Here is a 20,424-nt window from a genome sequence, read left to right on the forward strand (position 1 = left end):
AGGGGGGCTCGGACCGGTTGCTCGCTGGGTGCGAGGGACGGACAGCCCCTTCCTCCACACAGAACAGTTTTGTAAGGTTTCTTAGGGGATTGGGGGGTGGCAACACTTTATTAGGTTGGGGCAGCCAGGAAGCAAAGTGGAACGAGCAGAGGCACGTGGGAGACGGGGCTCCAGGGCCCGGCCCCAGGCTCAGTGCTCCCCATTCAGGGCCATGGAGGGGGCAGCGTAGGTCTGGAAGCGCTGGTGGGCCCGCTGGTACGTGAGCAGTCTCAGCGACATGGTGTCCACGGCCGCCTCCAGCCCCGGCTCCTGGGTGATCTCTACCGTGTAGTCGTTGGCCTGTGGGGACAAAGTATCAGCAGAAACCAGGGACCACCTCCCTCCCAGGCACGCAGGCCACTCACCAGCTGCAGGGAGGCCAACATGGAGCGACACACCTCAAAGGCAGGCTGTCCAGCCACCAGCTCCGCAAAGGGACACCACTGGTCGAGCTGGCTGAACCTGGAGACCACCTGGTCCCCGTAGGTGTGGATGTCAAAGGGCACACGCTGCTCCTGCGAAGGGGAAGGTCAAGGCCCTGGGGCTGGCCCGGGGTGGGCAGGGGAAGGCACGCCCCCCAACCGGGGCCGCAGCCCCGCCCCCCTCACCTGCTCCTGGAGCAGGGGCTGGACCGTCTCTTCCCAGTCCCTGATGCGCTGGCTCAGCTCTGTCTCCTGGACGAACTTCTGCGAGGAGGTGATGAACAGCTCCTAGGGAAGACCAGGGCTACCTCCTGCCTTCCGGGCGGGCCCCCCGCCCAGGTCCCAGCCTGCTCAGCCCCAGACCTACCACATTCCTTCGAACCAGCTCCTCATAGCTGAGGGACGCCGGCATGGCTTCCGCTTCTGAAAAAGGGCAGCTGTGAGGGGCCACAAGCCACACCCTCTGCCCCTCCCTGTCTCCACGGGGCCCCTCCCAGACCTACCCAGGTCTGCATCTTCCCCAGGCTTTGCCCCCTCGGGCTCTGCATACTCCTCGGGCTCTAGAAAGTCATCTGTGGGAGGGGAGGACCCCAGCAGAAGGCAGGTCAGCTGAGGCAGCGGGTGCTGAGTCCCGACCTGGCCCACCCAGTAGGTGCCCACCTGCCACTCCCAGATCCTCCAGGGAGTCCTCCAGGCGGTCCTCCTCCACGGGCCACAGCCCCTCCTCCTCGGCCCTCGGCAGCCACCGCTCGGCCACCTGTGCAGAGAGAGCACTGAGGGGCACTGCTGTCTCCCACCAGGCCCAGGGGCGCAGTGACCAGTACTTGCCTCCCTCCTCTGCAGCCTCCGGAGGGTCTCCAGCTGCTCCCTCACGTGCTTCCAGTATAGGGCCTCCATGTCTGCACACGAAGGCCATGTGAGAGGGGCCCCACGTCCCGCCCAGCCCCCCCCCCCCCCCCCCGTCCACCCAGTACCGTGGGCATCCCCAGGCACTGGCATCCGTCAGAAGGGCGCACACAGCCCAGGGCTCACCTGCAAAGGAGGGGCCCTTCCGCCGGGGCCTCCTACTGTCAGTGTGGTCTGCATCTGCAAGAGGACTGGGTCAGCAGGCCCCAAACCAAGTCCCTACGGGCTGTGCCTGGGCCCTCCAGCCCCAGCCCCAGCCCCAGCCCCGCAGCCCCGCAGCCCCACGCACAGGCGGCCAGGTACCACTGGTGGAAATCCTGCAGCTTGGCAGCACCTTTCCTCTTACGCTTCTGTCCTGGAGCCTCCTCCACAGAGGGGGGCACAGAGTAGGGCCTACCTGGGGGCAAACAGACCGTCTCGGAGCACAACCATGGCCCAGGGCACTTCACTGGGCCCACGGGCCCTAGGAGCCCCAGACACCCAGGGAGTGCCCCTCCCCCAGTTACCTTTCCTGAAGGGCTTAGAGTCCAAGGAGTCGAAGGGGTCCAGGCCCTGCCAGGGGTCTGGTGTCTCCTGAGCAGAGGACAAGCAGACATGGGACATGGAGGACACGCACCCTGCCCCAAGGTGAGACACCCAGGGGGGAGTTCCTATTGTGGGAGAGGAGGTTGCTCCAAAGACAGGCACTGCGAAGGGCCTCCAGCTAAAAGCCAGCACCCAAGAGAGTTGGGGTGGGGGGAAGGCACTGGGGCTCATGCTTGCCCTCCCTGCCAGGGCCCATGCCCTACCACCCCTCACCTTCAGCTGGGATGCAGGCTCCGGGGCCCCCCTTCGCTCCCGCAGCATACACATCCCAGGCTGGGCAGCGCTCTGCAAAGAAACACCAAGGGTTCCTCCTCCTCCACCCAAGCCCCCAGGCCTCAGCAACTCTGCTGTGGGGCCAGACGGCAAGAACCGTGCAGGGAACTCTGGGGGCAGGAAGTTTAATGACTAAGACGTAAAAGAGAAACCCTAGGAAAAGCTTTAGGAGAGCATACAGACTAGTAAACTAGGGGTCGTAGGGTATATTCTTTAGAAACAGTTCTTTTGTGGCTCAGCGGGCTAATGATCTGGCACTGTCACTGCTGTGGCTCTGGTTACAGCCATGGCACAGGTTTCATCCTGGCCCAGGAACTTCCACATTCCGCAGGCACAGGCCCCCCCCCCGCCCCAAAGAATAGAATGATACGATAAAACAGCCATGTCTCTACTAACCAAAATTAACAAATGTTAGTTTTTTTTCCTGTACATGTCACGGTTTTTTCTTTAAAAAAAAAAAAAGATCTCTTAGCTCTAGGCTGACCCTCAGGGGTGAGGGAGGCAGGCCTCAGGGGCAGCTCTGGGAACAGCTGCCATCTGGGCAGTAGCCCTTTGCACCATGGGACTCAGGCCCTGGGCGCCAGCCTACCCCACCAAGGAGCAGCAGCTGCTCTGCTCAGAGCGGAGGGCCTGAGAGGACAGGGTGCAGAGCCAGGCCTAGGGCGGCCGGAGGGCACACCCGCTGCCCTGGTGCGCAGGACCAGAGGGAGGGAGGCCGTGGGACAGCTTCCCTGTCCAAGTGTGGCTGTGCTGCCAGGGCTCCCGTGGCTGAGGACCCGGCTGTGCAGGCCACGGTGTGGGTCTCACCTGCTCTGGGCTCCCGGGCTCCTGGGGCTCTGTCATGGCCTCAGGGACCAAGACCTCAGGGAGCCCTGCTGGCCCCGCTGCATCCTCTTCCTCACCCTCGCCTCTGGGCGCCGGGCCTTCTGGGGAGATGCCTGGACAGGGGAGCCCCGAGGAGAGGCTGAGAGGCCGTTCCTCACTCAGCCTCATCTCTCAGCCCCAGAGACACGGTGGGGTGTGTTACACTCTCATCGTGTTGCTCTTCTGCTTGGCTCATCTTATTTCTCAGTAATTCTCCTTAAATGCTACCACCTCTGCCTGCCCAGAGAGGAGGACGTGGATCCAAAGGTCACGGTCTGGGTGGTCACAGGCCACGCAGGCCTGGGCCTGAGGACAGAGACCTGCTCCCCCCGCCTCACCCACCAAGGCTGAAGACAGGCGGGCAGGTGGGGGTAGCTGAGCGCAGAGCCCCACACCCCACTCCACCAGCCCCCCCAGGAAGCTCTCTGCTCACCTGGCTCCTGAGAGATGCTGAGCACCAGGCCCGGACTCCTGCACACAGAGACTTCCATTGGCTGCTCCTCAGCCTCTGGGGAAGACGGAAAACAGAACCGGGTCAGCCCAGCTCCCCCAAGAGGGCCCAGCAGCGCCAGGCCAGGGCGGGAGAGCACAGCCCGGGTGCAAGACTCAGGCCCTCGGCACTGAACCAGCAAAGAGGAGGCAAGGGCCCACGCCTTCAGAGCAGGTTCCTGGGGAGGGAGGGAGTCCCAGGTCCACAGCTGGTGAGCAGGGGGTCCCCAACAAGGAGCTCGGCCCACTGAGCCCTTCCCGTCGAGCCCCAGCACCCTCACCCTTCTGGTTCCCTGGTGGCAGTGCCTCTGTGGGGGACGTGCCCACCGGCTCCAACATGAAGGCTCCTCTGGGGTGGGGGGTGCACGTATTCATCCTGAAGTCCTTCCGGCTGCCCAGGACCTCCCCCTGGCAGCTGTGCCAGCAGAAATACAGGCGCTATAGAGACCCTTCCCCCACCACCCCCACCCGGCCCACGAGGCTCCGGCCACACCTGTACAGGGGGTTACTGTTCTTCTCCACCTCGTCAGGGGCCACCAGAGCCATGGGAAGGAGGGGGACGATGAGGGTCTCCTGCAGAGGCCGAGAGCGAGTGAGCCAGGGGCACACCGCCACCTTCCAACACCCCCACGGATGCAGGGGAGGGGCACTCACGCCAGGGGCCGGGTCACTCCTCAGATCCATGCTACTGCGAGAGTCGGGCAGGTCATCCAGCGACAGGAACTGCGGGGAGAGGGAGAGCTCAGGGGGGTGCCGGGCCAGCACAGCGGGCAACGCCAGGCACCCAGGGCCTCACCTTGTCCTCCGCCTCCCGGGGGGCCCTGGAGCTGGCCTCCCCGTCGGCCCCATCTTGCTGCGTGGAGAGCTGCTTGGCCCGCCTGAGAGAGAATCAGAGTGTGGGCATCGCGGGCCGGCAGGCCTGCCCAGATGCGCACACGCGCAGCAGCCACAGCCCCGCCTCCAGTACTCACTTCTTGCCAGAGATGAAATCGAGGGCCTGGTAGACCAGCGAGTAGAGGTATTCCACCTGGAGATGGCAAGCGGGCGATCGGGACGCGGGAAGGAGGAGCGGATGTGGGAGTGCGCACAGAGGCCTGCTGTCCCCCCAAAACCCCAGCGCGGTTCCTGCCAACTTGGCTGCCAAGAACACTCCCCCAGGGGAACTGGGAGCGTTCACCAGAATTACGTGACAGCCAAGGCCCCTCTGTTCCTCCTCAGGGGTGCTCCATCGCCACCATGGCACCCCACCGTGCCTCCTGCAGCCCCACATGCCTTCCCTCCTAGCACCCCAACCAGCCTGCCTGCAGCCTGGGTCCATGCTGCTCTCACAGGCTGGGCCCACTGCAGCCCCGCCACCAGGAGCACCTATGAGTCTCTGCTGGCCGTCGGCTCCAGCCACAGGCTGTGAGGCCCCGCCGAAAGGGTGAGGGTTGGGACTTCCCAGAGTCCTAGCACGAGACACCCCCCCGTAGGCGCCGACACGAGCTGCCTCTGGGCTGTTCCCTCGGGGACGACAGTGCCCAAGAGAAGGCAACAGGGAGCAGAACAGCTGGTGGCCTCCACCATCTGGATCCCCCTTGCCAGGAATAACAAACATTAATTTCCTTGTTGGTTTTTGTTTTTTGGTTTTTTTTTTTTTTTAGGGCTACATGTGCAGCATGTGGAAGTTTCCAGGCTAGGGATTGAATTGGAGCTACAGCTGCTGGCCTACACCACAGTTCACGGCAACGCCAGATCCTTAACCCTCTGAGCAAGGCCAGGGATCGAACCCGAGACCTCATGGATACTAGTCAGGTTCATCACCACTGAGCCACAACAGGAACTCCCAAACTTAACTTTCTTTAAGTGGCTGCTGCACACACATGCCCTGCGCTTCATCTCACTCTGTCTGGACTGGGTGTGGCTGCCAGTCTCCTACAGGAGGTAAACCGAGACCCAAAGCAACCTCGATCAGCAGTGACTCCAGGACTTGCACCGAGGGACGCGGGAGCGGGAGCTGCACCCTCCAGTACAGCAGCCACGGGCCACATGCTCCAACAATTTAATGTAATTAAAAGTTAGCAAGGCATGAAGTTCCCATTATGGCGCAGCAGAAACGAATCCGACTAGGAACCATGAGGTTGCAGGTTCGAACCATGGCCTCACTCAGTGGGTTAAGGATCCAGCATTGCTGTGAGCTGTGGTGTAGGTCACAGACGCAGCTCAGATCCCACATTGCTGTGGCTCTGGCGTAGGCCAGCGGCAACAGCTCCGATTGGACCCCTAGGCTGGAAACCTCCATATGCCTCAGAAGCAGCCCTGAAAAAACCAAAGACAAAAAAAAAAAGTTAACAAGGCGTAAGAGGAGTTCCCACTGTGGCACAAGATTGGGGGTGTCTTAGGAGCACTGGGATACAGGATCAATCCCCAGCCTGGCACAGTGGTTGGGGATCCGGTGTTGCTGCAGCTGTGGCTTAGATCACAACTGTGGCTCGGATCTGATCCCTGGCCCAGGAACTCCACATGCCGCGGGGCAGCAAAAAAGAAAAAAATTAAAAATTAGAAATAAAGCGCGAGAATCCTTGGTCACACCAGCCACGGTTCAAGGGCTCAGAAGCCACACACATTTGACAGCACAGCTCATAGAGCGTTCCCTTCACCTCAGAAAACTCCAATGGTCAGGGCTGACCTCAGCCCACACTCCCCTCACCCAGCTTCCAGACTCCACATCTGCTTTATCACCTATCAGCTCATCTGCAAGTCTGTCTGTTCACCTCATGCTTTGTGCTTTCAAAGTCAGTTGCAGACATTCCTTCTCAGGACACACGCGGGATGTGGGAATGCGATTTAGTGAGATTATCTAGGATGGGGGGCGGGGAGGACGACCACACATCGACCACATCGACGCGGCTCATACTGTCTTCATAACTTATGGAGCCACAGGCAGGTCCCCCATATCCTGTGCCAGTGGGTTACCCCTGTCCCTCCCGTCCGGGACCCCAGTGCTGAGCGCCTCAACACACCTGTAAACTCCCACCTCCTGTGCACCTTCGACTTCCCCGCCCCCCACGTCGCAGCCCTGGACCAGTGCTGCCGCCCACTTCTCGGTGCCCTCCTCCTTGCGCCCTAAGGCGTGATGAGGCGTGTGTACCGTCCAACAGGGTGCCCGTGCTTCCCCACGTCCCTGGGCCCCTTCTGTGCATCACCCTTTCTCTCTCCAGTCTCCTGGGAGGAGGTGGCAAGCCCATCGGCCCATCCCATACCGATTCTTCCAGGTTTTTTTTCATGTTTCCTCTTCCCACTCCCCTTTCCCCACCCGCCACTTGCACTCGCCACCCTGAGCTCCGTGGTTTTCAATCCTGGTTATCACTGAGGATAGCTCAAGAAATCCTGACATCTGCCTGCCCCCACCCCACCGCCACCTGCACCCAGGGATTCTGATTTAATTGGCTGGGAGGGGCCCAGGCACTGGCAACTGTCTGGACGGCAGCCTGGGTTGACAGCCACTGCCCAATCTCTTTCCTGCCGTCATCAATAAAACCTCTTAGGAGGAATCCGCGCTTAGCTTGTGTGCCTTCTCACGCTCATCACTGCCCCACCTCCTGCAGTACAGCTCTCCTTGCACTAAAATCCCTGGTGACCTAATTGCAGACCCACAGATACTTGAAAATCTCTTACTGTGTGGATCCAATTCCTGTCAATGCTTCTGGTCTTCTTTCTGCACCCCGATATTTTCTATGGCTCTGATGTACACTTTCTCAGGTTCCTTTTCTCTGATTTTTCCAGCTTGTGGACACTTCCCAAATACTGCTTTTCCTCTTACTTTGTAACAGGGTTTCTCAACTCTGGGACTACTGACATTTTGATCTGGATGGTTCTCCGTTGCAGGAGGCTCTCCTACGCACAGCTGGATGATTAGCAGCAACACTTACTGTTGAGCAATTTTAAATCCGACTTTGTTCTCTGGCCTCACGAGGTGGTAAGGAATTGGGGGAAGAGGTGGGGGGCGCTGATGAGGCAGGTCAGAGACAGGGGCAGCCTGCCCAGGACAGCAGCCCTCGGCCCCACGCAACACTAAGACCCGAGACCAGCAGCCAGGCAGAGCCCACCTTCTTGCTGTAGACACAGGCGGAGCCCTGGATCAACAGCGCTGCCTCGATGAAGTTCATTGTGGTTTTGCCTTCGTCAAAAGAAATGCAGATCTGGTCCAGCTGCAAAACACAACAGCAGGTCAGCGGGAGGCTGAGTCTACGCATACTTCTCCTGGGCAGCCCGCCTGCCATCCCACCTTCTTCCGAGGTGCCAGGTCACCATGAGCAGCCTCTCAGACTGACAGCGCTGACTCTTCTTGGGGCTCACTACTGGTTGTTCATTTTTTGGAGGAGAAAGAAAGGTCTCTGTGCCCTACTCCCTCTTTTTTTTTTTTTTTTTTTCCGGTCTCTTTAGGGCTGCACCTGCAGCATATGGAAGTTCCCAGCCTAGGGGTCAAATTGGAGCTGCAGCTGCCAGCCACAGCCACAGCCACAGCAACCTGGGATCCAGGCTGCATCTGCAATACACTGAAGCTTGGGGCAACACCAGATCCTTAACCCACTGAGCAAGGCCAGGATCAAACCCGCATCCTCTCGGACGTTATGTCAGGTTCCTAACCCACTGAGCCACAATGGGAACTCCTCCCCTACTTCCTGTAACCTCTGCAACCTAGTGCTTTGGAAGAGGGAGGCCCCTAGAGTGTATCACCCACAAGAGCCAGGGTGACACGCCAGCTCCTCCATGGAGGTACTCACACTGCAGCCGTCCTAGCCGGGGCTGGTGCAGACAGACTACGGCAGGAAAACCCCCACACCAAGAGAAGGGGTAGGGAAGACAGTGAAAAACACTGGGGGTCTCAATCCTTTGAGCAGAAAACTCAGCAAACACTCAAGTACATCTTCCTCCTTCCTCTGCAACCCCCAACCCCCAGCCTCTCCCACGCGCAGCTCCTGTCACCTCTTAAATCTGTGTCCACCAGCTATATGCCAACAGTCCTCAAACCCATCTAGGCCAGCTCTCTACTAAGCTGCAGAACTGTGTTGATAGCAGCCCACTAGCTATCTCCACCAAGACATCCAAACTCCCCCAAACTTTAACTCCATATTTAATTCAGGATCCTTCCTACAACCAGGCCTCTCCTGGCTCCTCTCGGGGAAACAGCACTTTGAAGCCCACACATGATTTACAAGCTCTCTGCCTTTGCTTTCATCTGCCGGGAATGCCCACCCTCAGCGTGCCCAGGATGAGTGCTTCGGCAGTCTCCCTGGGACGTGCCTTGGGCCCCACCGCTCTGTTAGGGTAATCTTGTCACACTCAGTCTCTCCTCCAATGGACTGCGAGCAACATGAGGCTAATTCCAGCCTTCAGCGTGGTGTCTGACACTGGTGTTTAGTTAATGACGAAGATGGTGGTATGTCAGAGCTAAGCCTGGAGACTGACGCTCCCCAGGTAGGTGACTGGAAGGGCATCCGTGAGCGGACACAGGATTCAGCGAGTTAGGAAAGCGAGTATTCTGCAACAGGGCCAGGGCACAGCGTTGCTGGGGACTGAGGCAAGACATCAGGCGCTAGGGCGGCACTAAGAAGGGGTCGCGTCTCAGAGGAGCCACCAAGGCACCACTTCTGCTATTTCCTGAAGGACAGAGGGAGTCTGTGAGGTCAGTTGCGGAGGGAGAGGACACAGGAGCACAACAATCTGAGCAAGTGCCGCGCATCCTGGGCATATGTATGGAGGGAATATGAAGGAGAGGGTGGCTAGGTCACCCAGGCTGAGACAGAGGTGGCCCTTCCCGAAAACTCTCCAAGTCTAGGCTGCCCCACCCACCCCAGCACCTTGCACTCCATTCACCTTCTAACGACTCCCAAATGCACACTCCAGGCCAGACCTCCCATCGAAGCCCAAACTCAAGTTACAACCTCCTTCTTCAACACCACAGGGATACCTTAGCCGGAATTCATATTGAACAGGTCCACAACGGACACTAGAGAGATCAAGAAGGCTGGAATTTGAGCAGAAAAATAAAGAGCTCCCCTTTAAATACATTAAATCTGACAAGCCTGTGTGACATCTAACTGGAATGTCAGGCTGAGCAGCTGGATACATAAAATAGATTCGGATAAAAGATTGGAATGGAAATACAAATTGGGGCAGGAATAGGAGAATAAATACACCGAGGAGCTGTTCTCATACAAGTGATACTTAAAATCATGGAAATAAATGAGATGGTTTAGGAGAAACGTGTAAAAAGATGACTCAGGCCACCCCCTGAGGCGTTCAACACTGAGACTGGATAAGAGAAAGAGTAGCAATGAAACCAGAAGAAAATCAGAACACCAAAACCTGCTTCTAAAAAAGAGGATATGGTCAACCCAACAAATGCTCCTGAGGTGAATAAGATGACACTTCTGGTGCCCCTTGGATTTGGTAGGAGGGAGGTCTTTATTGATCAAGACAAAAGCTCCGTCCCAGTGGGCTGAGGAGTGAAAGAGAAGGGCAGAAGTGGAGCGGACAGCTCCTTGATGAGGTCTAGACATAGTGGTCAAGTATGGGGAAAAAAAATAAAATGCTGACAAGATGGAACACAGCAGCAGCTCGAAACTTGGTTTGAAAATCTAACATAAGAAATCCTTCTTACATCGCGGATCGCGATCTCTCACACACCCAAACGTGAACACAAATGCTATTCTACTCTATTAGAGAAAAATGCTGGTCAACACCCACTAAATCAATTTCAAGGCTCACTAATAGGTAGCGACCAATTATGACAGCTCCAGGCTAATCAAATAAAGGATAATTTGGAGGAGCAGAGATGGGGCTGGGAAAAAAGAAACGAGCTTGAGGGCAAGTGCAGTCAGAGTGCCGGATGGACACGCACCAGGAGGCGGCGGGGCAGCCCGGCAGCCCCAGCCCCACTTCACTCCCCGGGGGCGCTCTCACCTCCTCCAGATATTCGCCCAGCTGGGCCGCCACGTCCACCTCCCAGTTCTTGGTGAGGTCGCGGATGGGCTGCAGGAGGTGGGCGAAGCGCGCCTCCACGTCCTCCATGTCTGGGAGGGGACGGGTCCGCACCGGGACGGCAGGGCCGGCTTAAAAGTAGCCAGTATGCTCAGCCCGCCACTAGTTCTGGCGCCATTTTGCTGTTCCCGCCCAGGAAACTACGTAGGGGCGCGGCAACGTGCGCACATCTATGACGTAGCATGGCCGAAGAGCGCCGGAAGTGTCTGAAGGCACGCCAGAAGTGGGGCCTGCGTGGGGGCGGGGCCTTGTCTGCGTGGGGCGGGAAGGGGCGGGGCTTGCAGCCGCCACTGGCGGGGCGGGGAGGACCCCTGGGCTCCAGTCCAGCCCGCCGCGTAGCGGACATGGCGGGCTCCCGGCTCCCTCGGCATCTCTTTCTCCAGGGCGTGGCTGCCATCTTCATGTTCGCCTTCGCTTCCCTCTACACGCAGATCCCGGGTGAGGGCGCCGAGGGCGGGACCCCCCTGCGTCCTTTGACCTCTCATCTACCCACCAGACACTTGGTTATCTGGGGGCGGGAGTGAGGTCCAGGCCTTGATACGTGGGGTGCTGCTGTTTGTGTCCTGCGGGCCGCGGGAGTGTGGGTGGTGGGAAGGTGTGCAGTGGTCCGTTTTCAGTAGGAGTCTGGGTTCTGACCTGGGACACGGGGCGGAGGTCTGAGTCGGCGGGGCTAGGGGGGACATACAAGGCGGGCAGGTTAGGGAAAAGACGCTGACCTGGAGGAGTGGGAAATAAGGGTCTGCCACGTGGAAGGTCCTGACTTGGGTGTTGGGTAGGCCTTCTGGGGCCTGACCTGGGTGGGGGGTTCTGGAGCGTCTGCTGGCCTTGACCTGGGGAGGCAGATCTGCATCCCTGGACTGGTGGGGAATCCAGCCTTGAAGGACAGAGTCCAGGGCCTGGCCCTGACGTGCCCTCCCACAGGCCTGTACGGCCCTGAGGGCATCCTACCTGCACGGAGGACGCTGCGGCCGCAGGGAAAGGGACGCTGGCAGCAGCTGTGGGAGACCCCAACGCTGCTGTGGGAGGCACCACGTCTAGGGCTGGACACGGCGCAGGGCCTAGAGCTGCTGAGTCTGCTAGGCACCCTGCTAGCCCTGGGAGCACTGCTGCTAAGCCAGCTGCGCCATCTCCTCACCTACCTGCTGCTCTGGGCCGCCTACCTGTCTGTCTGCCAGGTAAGTGGAGCTGCCTGCTGCCCCCTTGCACCCCTGGGAACCTTATCACCAAACTCACTCACTTCAGGCCCTTCCACCCCCTACCCCGCCCCTGCCTGGCCTGCCTTGTAGACACACACCCCTGCTCCCTGACAGCCCTTCTCCTTGCAGGTGGGCCAGGTGTTTCTTTATTTCCAGTGGTGAGTGACTATGGGTGTGGGGCTGCAGCAGACTGGCTGCGTGGGATGGGATGGGGTGAGGTGGGGTGTGTTTGTCTCTCCTGGGGGCACCCCCTGAGGAGAGCAGCCCAAATGGGGAAAAGGCCCTTTGTGCTGCTTTCTCTCCCCATAGGGACTCCCTGCTCCTGGAGACTGGCTTCCTGGCAGTGCTGGTGGCACCTCTGAGGCAGCCCCCCCACCGCAAGCAGGCGCCCCAGAGCAAGCTGGCAGGGGCTTCACCCCACGAAGGCCTCTCCTTCTGGCTTGTGCGCTGGTTGCTGTTTCGCCTCATGTTTGCCTCGGGTGTGGTCAAGCTGACCAGCCGTTGCCCTGCGTGGTGGGGGCTCACGGGTGAGGACCCCTGCCAGGACCTGGTGGGGGGGGGGGTCCTCAGGGCTTCACCCAGTCCTGACCACCTGCCTGTCGCCTGCAGCCCTCACCTACCACTATGAGACGCAGTGCTTGCCCACGCCTGCTGCCTGGTTTGCCCACCACCTGCCCGTCTGGCTGCACAAGCTCAGCGTGGTGGCCACTTTTCTCATTGAGATTGCAGTGCCCCCTCTGTTCTTCGCTCCCATCCGTCGTCTGCGCCTGGCTGCCTTCTACTCCCAGGTGGGTGGGGTCCATCAGGAAGACAGGTAGGACATCAGGCAGGACATGGCCTTCTTCTGCACTGCCCAGTAGGTCCCACGGGGGATGGGGTGTTTGCTGCCAGTAGCTGAAAGGCCCCATGGCAGGGGAAGGAGTTAGCCCCGGGTGTACAGTGTGCCTGTGGGGCTGGAGGAGGTCCGCCTTGGGTCGGCGGGGGCCGGGGCGGGCACCTGAGGTGCTGAGCTTGGGGTCTCTCCAGGTGGTGGTGGGGAGCCACAGAAGGCATGAGCAGGGGGAGAGGACAGGTGGAGTGGGGACAAGAGGCCAAGGGCTGACGGGGAGGGTGTGGGTGCCTGCAGGAGAGATGGAGGTGTGGGGTGCAGGGCGGCCTGGAAGCAGCCGCCAGGGGCTCTGAGTCCAGCCCCTTCCCAGGTCTTGCTGCAAGTCCTGATTATCCTCACTGGCAACTATAACTTCTTCAACCTGCTCACCCTCGTGCTCACCACCGCCCTCCTGGACGACGCACACCTGCTGGCCGAGTCTGGCAGCCGCCGGCGCAAGAAGATGCCCACCTGTGAGTGTCAGCCTCCCCCAGACAGACAGCCGTCTTCACCCCCGCCGTCCACCAGGGTGTCGCCAGCACCTCCCAGACAACCCTGACCTGCTGCCACCCCAGCCCCCTGGCCATAGGCCCCCCCCCAGCCCTGTTCCCAGCTGACCCATGACTGTCTTGCCCTGCAGCCTGGCCCAGGGCTCTGCTGGCTCTGCTGGCCCTGCTGCTGGAATTGGCCGTCTACGGGCTGCTGGCCTACGGCGTGGCACACTGCTTCGGCCTGGAGGTGGACTGGGAGCAGTATGCCGTTCACTCTAGAACCAGTGAGTGCCAGCTGGGGGCTCAGAGGGCAGGGGCTGGGCCACCCCTCCTCACACCCCTTTCTTCTGCAGCCTTCACCTTCCACCAGTTCTCCCAGTGGCTGAAGACGGTGTCCCTGCCCACCATGTGGCTGGGGGCAGCCTCCCTTGCCTGGGAACTGCTGACCGCGCTCTGGAGGTGTGTAGGTCCGAGGGGTGGGTAGAGCTGCGGAAGGCAGGCCTGACTGCGTCTCGGTCCTACCCCCAGGTGGACCCAGGTGCGGGGGTGGCTGCAGAAGTTCTGTGCGGCAGCCCAGCTGTCCATCGTTGGCGCTGCCACGGTGGCTCTGTTCATGATCAGCCTGGTGGGTAGCACTTCAGGGCCAGGGTTGGGGGTTGGCGGGGGGAGTCATTGCTGAGCCGCTGCCTACCTGCCTCCAGGTGCCATACTCCTACATGGAGCCCTCCACCCATGGGCGCCTCTGGACTGGGGCCCACCGCCTGTTCGGCACTGTGGAGCACCTCCAGCTGGCCAACTCCTATGGCCTGTTCCGCAGGATGACTGGCCTGGGCGGGCGGCCTGAGGTGGTGCTGGAGGGCAGCTATGATGGGCACCACTGGACGGTGAGAGCTCCCTCGGGTCCCTTGCCTGGGGCACCTGGTGGGCTCCACGGGGCCAGGGATCTGACGGGCTTGGGACTGGGGCGAGCATAGGGAACCCGGCCGCTGGCTACGCTAAACACTGCCCTGCCCGCAGGAGATCGAGTTCATGTACAAGCCCGGGAACGTGAGCCGGGCACCCCCTGTCGTGACGCCCCACCAGCCACGCCTCGATTGGCAGATGTGGTTCGCGGCCCTGGGTCCGCACACACAGAGTCCCTGGTTCACGAGCCTGGTGCTCCGCCTACTGCAGGGCAAGGAGCCTGGTGAGGCGGCGGGGCCTAGGGGCGGGGCCTGGGGCGGGGCCCGAGGGAGCTGCTGGGCGCTGAGCACGCTCCCGCCCCGCAGTGATTCGCCTCGTCCAGAACCACGCGCCCACGTACCCCTTCCACAAGCAGCCGCCCACTTATGTGCGGGCCCAGCTCTATAAGTACTGGTTCTCGCAGCCCGGGGAGCAGGGGTAAGGCCGGGTGCCGGGCAGGGGGCTGGGGCCTCTGAGCCCGCACTCCCTGAGCCACCCGTGCTGTTGCAGCCGGTGGTGGCGCCGCCAATGGGTGGAGGAATTTTTCCCTGCGGTGTCGCTGGGGGACCCGACGCTGGAAACACTGCTCAGACAGTTCGGCCTTCAGGTAGGAAGGTGTTAACCAGGCTGGGGCAGTCGGCAGGGCTGACCGCCGCCTGCAGAGGCGACCCCCAGACCTTCCGCAATCCTGCCGCCACAGGACAAGAGCCCCCCACGGGCCCGCAGCTCCAGCAGTCCCCTGACCGAAGCCCTCTACTGGGTGCGGAAACAGCTGTCTCCCCTGGAGGCCCCCACCCTGCTCTGGGGGCTCCTCGCGACGGTGGGGGCCATTAGGGTCATGCAGGCCCTCCTGGGCCCTCGGCCCTCCCCTCCCGCCAGGGAGAAGCAGAGGCCAGCACCCAGGGAGGACTCAGGAGCCACCAGCAAGCAAGCTGCCCCAGCTCCCAATAACAGCAGCCGTTCTCAGACCCCCCGGCGGAAAAAGTAGCCTCCTTCTGTCAGCCAGACGTCCCGAGAGGGTCAGGGTCCCCGTGCGACTCTGGCTTTCTGCAGCGGGACATGGCCCAGCCACTGTGCCTTAGCCAACTGCCACGCGGAGGCCGGCCGGGGTGCCCCCTGTGGGCAGACTCTGGCGGCCCTTCTGCTTTGAGGGCCCACTCATGCTCCCACCTCAACCACGTCCAGTCCCAGGACACCCGCTGGCCTGATCCATGGCCCAGGAGGCCCCTGCATGACCTGCCCAGGGTCCTTCCCAGGACATTGTCAACAGGGCCGGGGAGGCCCTTTCCCTCTGCCCCCACTGTAGGGTCCACGCCCACCACCCCAACCCTGGCTCCTGCACAAGGGGCTGAGGCTGCCCTGCTGGGATGAGCAGGAGAGAGGTTCGGGTGGCCTCTGCGGCTCGTTGGATCTGTGAGCCAATAAAGGCGGTTCGTGCAGGACCACGCGCTGCCGTTTCCTTCCCACGGGGTGGGCCTGAGGGCGGCGCCTGCCCTGCCTTCGGCGGTGGACACTGGTGGTGGGCATGCTATCCAGCTTGTGCTGACCAGGCGTCCACTTTCCTGTCTGTAAATGATCACAAGGGGCTGACCTCATGCTGCCAGCGCAGCCTGGCTGACCTGTCAGCTCCACGCATCAAGGCTGTAAGGCCAGGGCTGGGACGTGGGGCCTGGGACCATCTGAGGGCTGGAGAATTTACCAGAACGCACCCCTTCCTGTTGTCCTGCTCCAGCTTCCTCATCTCAGGGAAGGGAAGGGTCAGCATACTGGACCTTGCTTGGGCAGGGCTGAAGGAGAGATGGGGGCGGGGGTGCCATGAGCAGAAACTTGTCAGGCCCCTGGCAGAGCAAAACGGGGTATGGGTCGGGGCGGAAGGAGGAGCAGAGGCCTGGACGAGGGGCAGAAGAGGAAGGATGCATCTGACCATCTCTGGCCTGACCGCTTTCTGGGAGCAGGAGTCAGGCGCTGTCCAGGTTTCCATTTGGGGATCAGTTGTCAATCAGGTCACTGCCTCCCCTTCACCCGGCCCTGTCCTTAGCCCCTGTCCCTCATGCTCTCCCCTCGAAGACCCCTGGACACACCCACGGGGTGCCCAGCTCCTCCCCCTGTGTCACTGAGCCCTGCTCTGACCAACCCAAGTGGATAATACTCCATACTCTCAGCCTGTGCCTGCAGTCACATGTGGCTCAAGGGGACCTGCAACCCGAGCCTCCATATGCTCTTCGTCATGGTTTGAAGGGTCTCTAAGTTGACTTCTGGCCTAAAACAACACAGTCAGCCCTGGGAATCCTCAGCTTCTATATCCATGCACTCAGCCACCTGCAGACTGAAAATTATCGCAGACACGAAAATTCCAGAAAGTCCCCAAAAGCAAAACTGAATTTGCCGTACAACTGACAGTATCTACATAGCATTACTTGTGTTCTGTTAGGTATTATTATAAGTAACCTGGAGATGATTTCAAGTGTGGGGAGGATGTGTGTAGGTTTGTGCAAATCCTGTGCCGTTCCACAGATGGCACTTGAGCATCCGCGGATTTTGGTAGTGGGTGGGGGGACGTTCCTGGAACCCACCACCCTTGGATACAGAGGGACAACTCTAACATTTAAAATTGTAAACCCTGTTCTTTCTCTTGGACTTTTAAGCTCAGTCTAGGAATCTCTCTTTGGGGGTTTTGTTTTCTGTAACAGCTTTCTTGAGACATAATTCGGTGCCACACAATTCACCTACTCAGAGGGCACAAGTCAGTGGCTTTCTTTCACAGAGTTGTGCATCCATCACCATAATTAATTTTACAACTTTTTTATCACCTCAAGAAGAAGTTCCCTCCCGCTTACCTGGCATCTTCTGACCCCTCCATCCCATGACCCAAGCAACCACTAACCCACTTTCTGTCAACATGGAGTTACTAGCTCTTCTGGATACTTCATGTAAATAGAATCATACAATTTGGGCCCTGTTATGTCCACCTGCCTGCACTTAGCATAATGTTTTCAGAACTTCATTCCTGAGGTTCCCGTTGTGGTTCAGTGGTAATGAACCCCACTAGTATCCATGAGGATGTGGGTTTGATCCCTGGCCTTGCTCAGTGGGTTAAAGGATCCCTTGTGCCGTGAGCTGTGGTGTAGGTCACAGATGCAGTTCGGATCTGGTATGGCTGTGACACAGGCTGGCAACCAATTCAACCCCTAGCCTGGGAACTGCCACATGCCTAAAAAGAACTTCATTCCTTTTTGTGGCCGAATAGTATTCCATTGTTACATTTATACCACATTTTGTGTATCAGTTGGCCCATCGATAGACATTTGGGTTGTTCTGACACTTTGGCTGAGGGGGATGCTGTTGCCATGAACGTGGGTGCCCAAGTAGCTGAGTCCTTGCTTTCCGTCCTTTGGGGTACATGCTTAGGCGTGGAATTGCAGGAGCACGTGGTGATTCTATGGTTAACTTTGAGGACCAGCCGACGTTGCCGCTGCAGCTGCGCTCCTTACCTTGTGCGTCTCCTCCAGCAGCACCGAGGCGCCGGCTTACTCGCATCCCCACTAACACCTTTTATTTCCCCTTTTTTGATAAAAGCCATCCTGATGGGTAAGAAATAGTAGCTCGAGTTGATTTCGACGTGCATGTGCCTACTGGCCAATGATGTTGAGCCAATTTTCATGAGCTTGTCAGCCATTTATATATTTTCTTGGAAAAACTGTCTATTTAAGCCCCCCCCTTTTTTGGTTGCACCCACAGCATATGGAAGTTCCCAGGTGAGGGATAGAATCCAAGCTGCAGCTGCAACTTACACCACAGCTGTAGCAACACTGCATCCTTAAGTTGCTGCTCCACTTCAGAAACTCCCTTTTGCCCATTTTTATTTATTTTTTATTTTATTTTATTTATTTATTTATTTTGTCTTTTTGCCTTTTCTAGGGCCGCTCCCGCAGCATATGGAGATTCCCAGGCTAGGGGTCTAATCAGAGCTGTTGCTGCTGGCCTGCGCCAGAGCCACAGCAATGCGGGATCCGAGCCACGTCTGTGACCTACATCACAGCTCATGGCAATGCCAGATCCTTAACCCACTGAGCAAGGCCAGGGATCGAACCCTCAACCTCATGGCTCCTAGTCAGATTTGTTAACCACTGCGCCACGACGGGAACTCCCCTTTTGCCCATTTTTAAATCAGTTCTTTTTGTTTGAGTTGTAGGAGTTGTTTATGCATTCTGGATATTAATCAGATGTATGGTTTGCAAATATTTACTCTGTTCTATAGATTGCCTGTTCACTCTACAGTGTTCTTTGATGCACAGAGTCTTTCATTTTTATAAAGTCCAATTTATTTTTTCTTTTATTGCCTGTGATTTTGGTCTAAGAGCCAAGAGCTTACTGCCAAATCCAAGGTCATGAAGATTTCCTCTTGTGTTTTCTTCTAAGAGTTTTTTAGTTTCAGTTCTTACATTTAGGACATTGATCCATTTTGAGTTAGTTTTTGCATACGAGGTAAGATAAGGGTCCATCTTAATTCTTTTTTCTTTTTGTCTTTTTAGGACTGCACCTGCGGCACATGGAGGTTCCCAGGCTAGAAGTCAAATCAGAGCTGTAACTGCCAGCCTACACCACAGCCACAGCAACGCAGGATCCAAGCCACATCTGCGACCTATACCCCAGCTCACAGCAACACCGGGTTCTCAACCCACTGAGCAAAACCAGGGATTAAACCTGCGTCCTCATGGATGCTAGTGGGATTTGTTACTGCTGAGCCACATTCTTTTTCATGCAGATTATATCCAGTTTTCCCAGCACCATTTGTTGAAAAGGTGATTCTTCCCCCCTTTGTTTTTTTTGTTTGTTTGTTTTGTTTTGTTTTGTTTTTTTGTCTTTTTGCTGTTTCTTTGGGCCGCTCCCGCGGCATATGGAGGTTCCCAGGCTAGGGGTCCAATCGGAGCTGTAGCCACCGGCCTACGCCAGAGCCACAGCCACGCGGGATCCGAGCTGTGTCTGCAACCTACACCACAGCTCACGGCAATTCCGGATCGTTAACCCACTGAGCAAGGGCAGGGACCGAACCCGCAACCTCCTGGTTCCTAGTCGGATTCGTTAACCACTGCGCCACGACGGGAACTCCATCTTCCCCCCCTTTGAATGGTCTTGGCACCTTGTTGAAAATCAACTGACCCCATGTACAAGGGTTCATTTCTGGGAGTTCTAGTCTAGTCTAGACTAGCCCCGTCTGTGGGTCTGTCTTTATGCCTTTATCACACTGTCTTGATTACTGTAGCTTTGTAGTGAGTTTTGAAATTGGAAAGTGTGAGTCCTTCCGCTTTATTATTCTTTTTCAAGATTTTTTGACTATTTGGGTTCCCTTGAGATTTTAGAATGGATTTTTTAAATAATGATTTTTATTATTTCCATTATAGCTGGTTTACAGTGTTCTGTCAATTTTCTACTGTACAGCATGGTGACTATCACACTTACATATATATACATTGCTTTTTCTCACATTATCCTCCGTTATGCTCCATAAGTAACCAGATATAGTTCCCAGCGCTATACAGCAGAATCTCATTGCTTATCCATTCCAAAGGCAATAGTTTGCATCTATTAACCCCAAATTCCCCGTCCATCCCACTCCCTCTCCCTCCCCCTCGCCAACCACAATTCATGTACTTTCGTTTTCTCTCTTCTATTTAAATCTTACACATTTTAGTAAAACTGCAGCTCTCAGTTTATAAATTTTAAATTCCTAAAATATTTTTTTCTTGTTAGAGCTGTACTCATGGCATATGAAAGCTCCCATGCTAGGGGATGAATTGGAGCTGCAGCTGCTGGCCACAGCCACAGCAGCAAAAGATCCGACCTACACCACGGCTCACGGCAACGCTGGATCCCCAACCCGCTAAGGGAGGCCAGGGATAGAACCCACATCCTCATGGATACTAGTTGGGTTTGTAACCTGCTGAGCCACAATGGGAACGCCATGAAATATTTTAACTGCTTTACAAATTTAATGTTAATTTATTTTTTACACTTTTTATGTATTTATTTTTTGGCCATGCCCACAGCATGTGGTATTTCCCAGGCCAGGCATCAAACCTGCACCACGGCAGTGACAACACTGGATCCTTAACCTGCTGGGCCACCAAGGAACTCCTATTTTTAATTTATTTTTAACTGTTCAGTCATCTAATCTAACACAATCTTTCCAAGCTTCAAAGAAAACCGTAAATGAATAAACATGAATGCAGTCAGCCATTAATTCTCTCAAATGCCTCTATACCACAACTGAACCTCCTAAGATTGGCCAGGGGCAAAACCTTGCCACGGCCTGGTCTGGTCAG

The 20,424-nt window shown here is 57.6% G+C and overlaps 2 protein-coding genes across 6 annotated transcripts; one reads left to right on the forward strand and one right to left on the reverse strand.

The window, feature by feature from the left end:
- Window positions 1-89: 89 nt before the first annotated feature.
- On the reverse strand, window positions 90-10,777 carry NCAPH2 (non-SMC condensin II complex subunit H2). 4 transcript variants are annotated; one of them, XM_047785851.1, is made up of 20 exons: window positions 10,527-10,777; window positions 7,667-7,768; window positions 4,550-4,605; window positions 4,375-4,456; window positions 4,233-4,301; window positions 4,072-4,151; window positions 3,860-3,993; window positions 3,523-3,597; window positions 3,033-3,163; window positions 2,166-2,237; window positions 1,874-1,940; window positions 1,657-1,764; window positions 1,494-1,547; window positions 1,290-1,360; window positions 1,122-1,218; window positions 965-1,033; window positions 829-884; window positions 648-749; window positions 405-554; window positions 90-339 (listed from the first exon to the last, which is right to left on the reverse strand). In XM_047785851.1, the coding sequence occupies exons 1-20, from the start codon at window positions 10,632-10,634 to the stop codon at window positions 190-192; spliced, it is 1,833 nt and encodes a 610-aa protein (XP_047641807.1). In that variant the 5' UTR covers window positions 10,635-10,777; the 3' UTR covers window positions 90-189. The 4 variants fall into 4 exon arrangements, with proteins under 4 accessions (XP_047641807.1, XP_047641809.1, XP_047641808.1 ...); XM_047785853.1 differs by having other exon boundaries at window positions 648-725; window positions 10,527-10,754; XM_047785852.1 differs by having other exon boundaries at window positions 405-548; window positions 10,527-10,754.
- Window positions 10,778-10,878: 101 nt separating this feature from the next.
- Window positions 10,879-15,543, forward strand: LMF2 (lipase maturation factor 2). 2 transcript variants are annotated; one of them, XM_047785861.1, is made up of 14 exons: window positions 10,879-11,042; window positions 11,526-11,779; window positions 11,930-11,958; window positions 12,110-12,327; window positions 12,410-12,588; window positions 13,000-13,141; window positions 13,309-13,443; window positions 13,513-13,618; window positions 13,688-13,784; window positions 13,861-14,043; window positions 14,177-14,345; window positions 14,428-14,539; window positions 14,612-14,708; window positions 14,981-15,543. In XM_047785861.1, exons 1-14 carry the CDS (start codon window positions 10,949-10,951, stop codon window positions 15,050-15,052), a joined length of 1,887 nt encoding a protein of 628 aa, XP_047641817.1. In that variant the 5' UTR covers window positions 10,879-10,948; the 3' UTR covers window positions 15,053-15,543. The 2 variants fall into 2 exon arrangements, with proteins under 2 accessions (XP_047641817.1, XP_047641816.1); XM_047785860.1 differs by having other exon boundaries at window positions 10,880-11,042; window positions 14,802-15,543.
- The last annotated feature ends 4,881 nt before the right edge of the window (window positions 15,544-20,424 follow it).

The sequence above is a fragment of the Phacochoerus africanus genome, chromosome 7 (assembly GCF_016906955.1).
Source record: "Phacochoerus africanus isolate WHEZ1 chromosome 7, ROS_Pafr_v1, whole genome shotgun sequence".
In the NCBI taxonomy this organism is placed as follows: domain Eukaryota; kingdom Metazoa; phylum Chordata; class Mammalia; order Artiodactyla; family Suidae; genus Phacochoerus; species Phacochoerus africanus.

What these genes read in the sequence shown, in the direction of transcription:
- NCAPH2 (XM_047785851.1), bottom strand. Translation starts at nt 10,634, where the DNA reads ATGGAGGACGTGGAGGCGCGCTTCGCCCACCTCCTGCAGCCCATCCGC. An exon ending in TGGGCGAATATCTGGAGGAG is followed by an intron (nt 7,769 to 10,526) that starts GTGAGAGCGCCC and finishes TGTGTTTTGCAG; the next exon opens with CTGGACCAGATCTGCATTTC. An exon ending in CCTGTGTCTACAGCAAGAAG is followed by an intron (nt 4,606 to 7,666) that starts GTGGGCTCTGCC and finishes TGCCATCTCCAG; the next exon opens with GTGGAATACCTCTACTCGCT.
- LMF2 (XM_047785860.1), top strand. Translation starts at nt 10,949, where the DNA reads ATGGCGGGCTCCCGGCTCCCTCGGCATCTCTTTCTCCAGGGCGTGGCT. An exon ending in CCTCTACACGCAGATCCCGG is followed by an intron (nt 11,043 to 11,525) that starts GTGAGGGCGCCG and finishes GCCCTCCCACAG; the next exon opens with GCCTGTACGGCCCTGAGGGC. An exon ending in GTGTTTCTTTATTTCCAGTG is followed by an intron (nt 11,959 to 12,109) that starts GTGAGTGACTAT and finishes CTCTCCCCATAG; the next exon opens with GGACTCCCTGCTCCTGGAGA.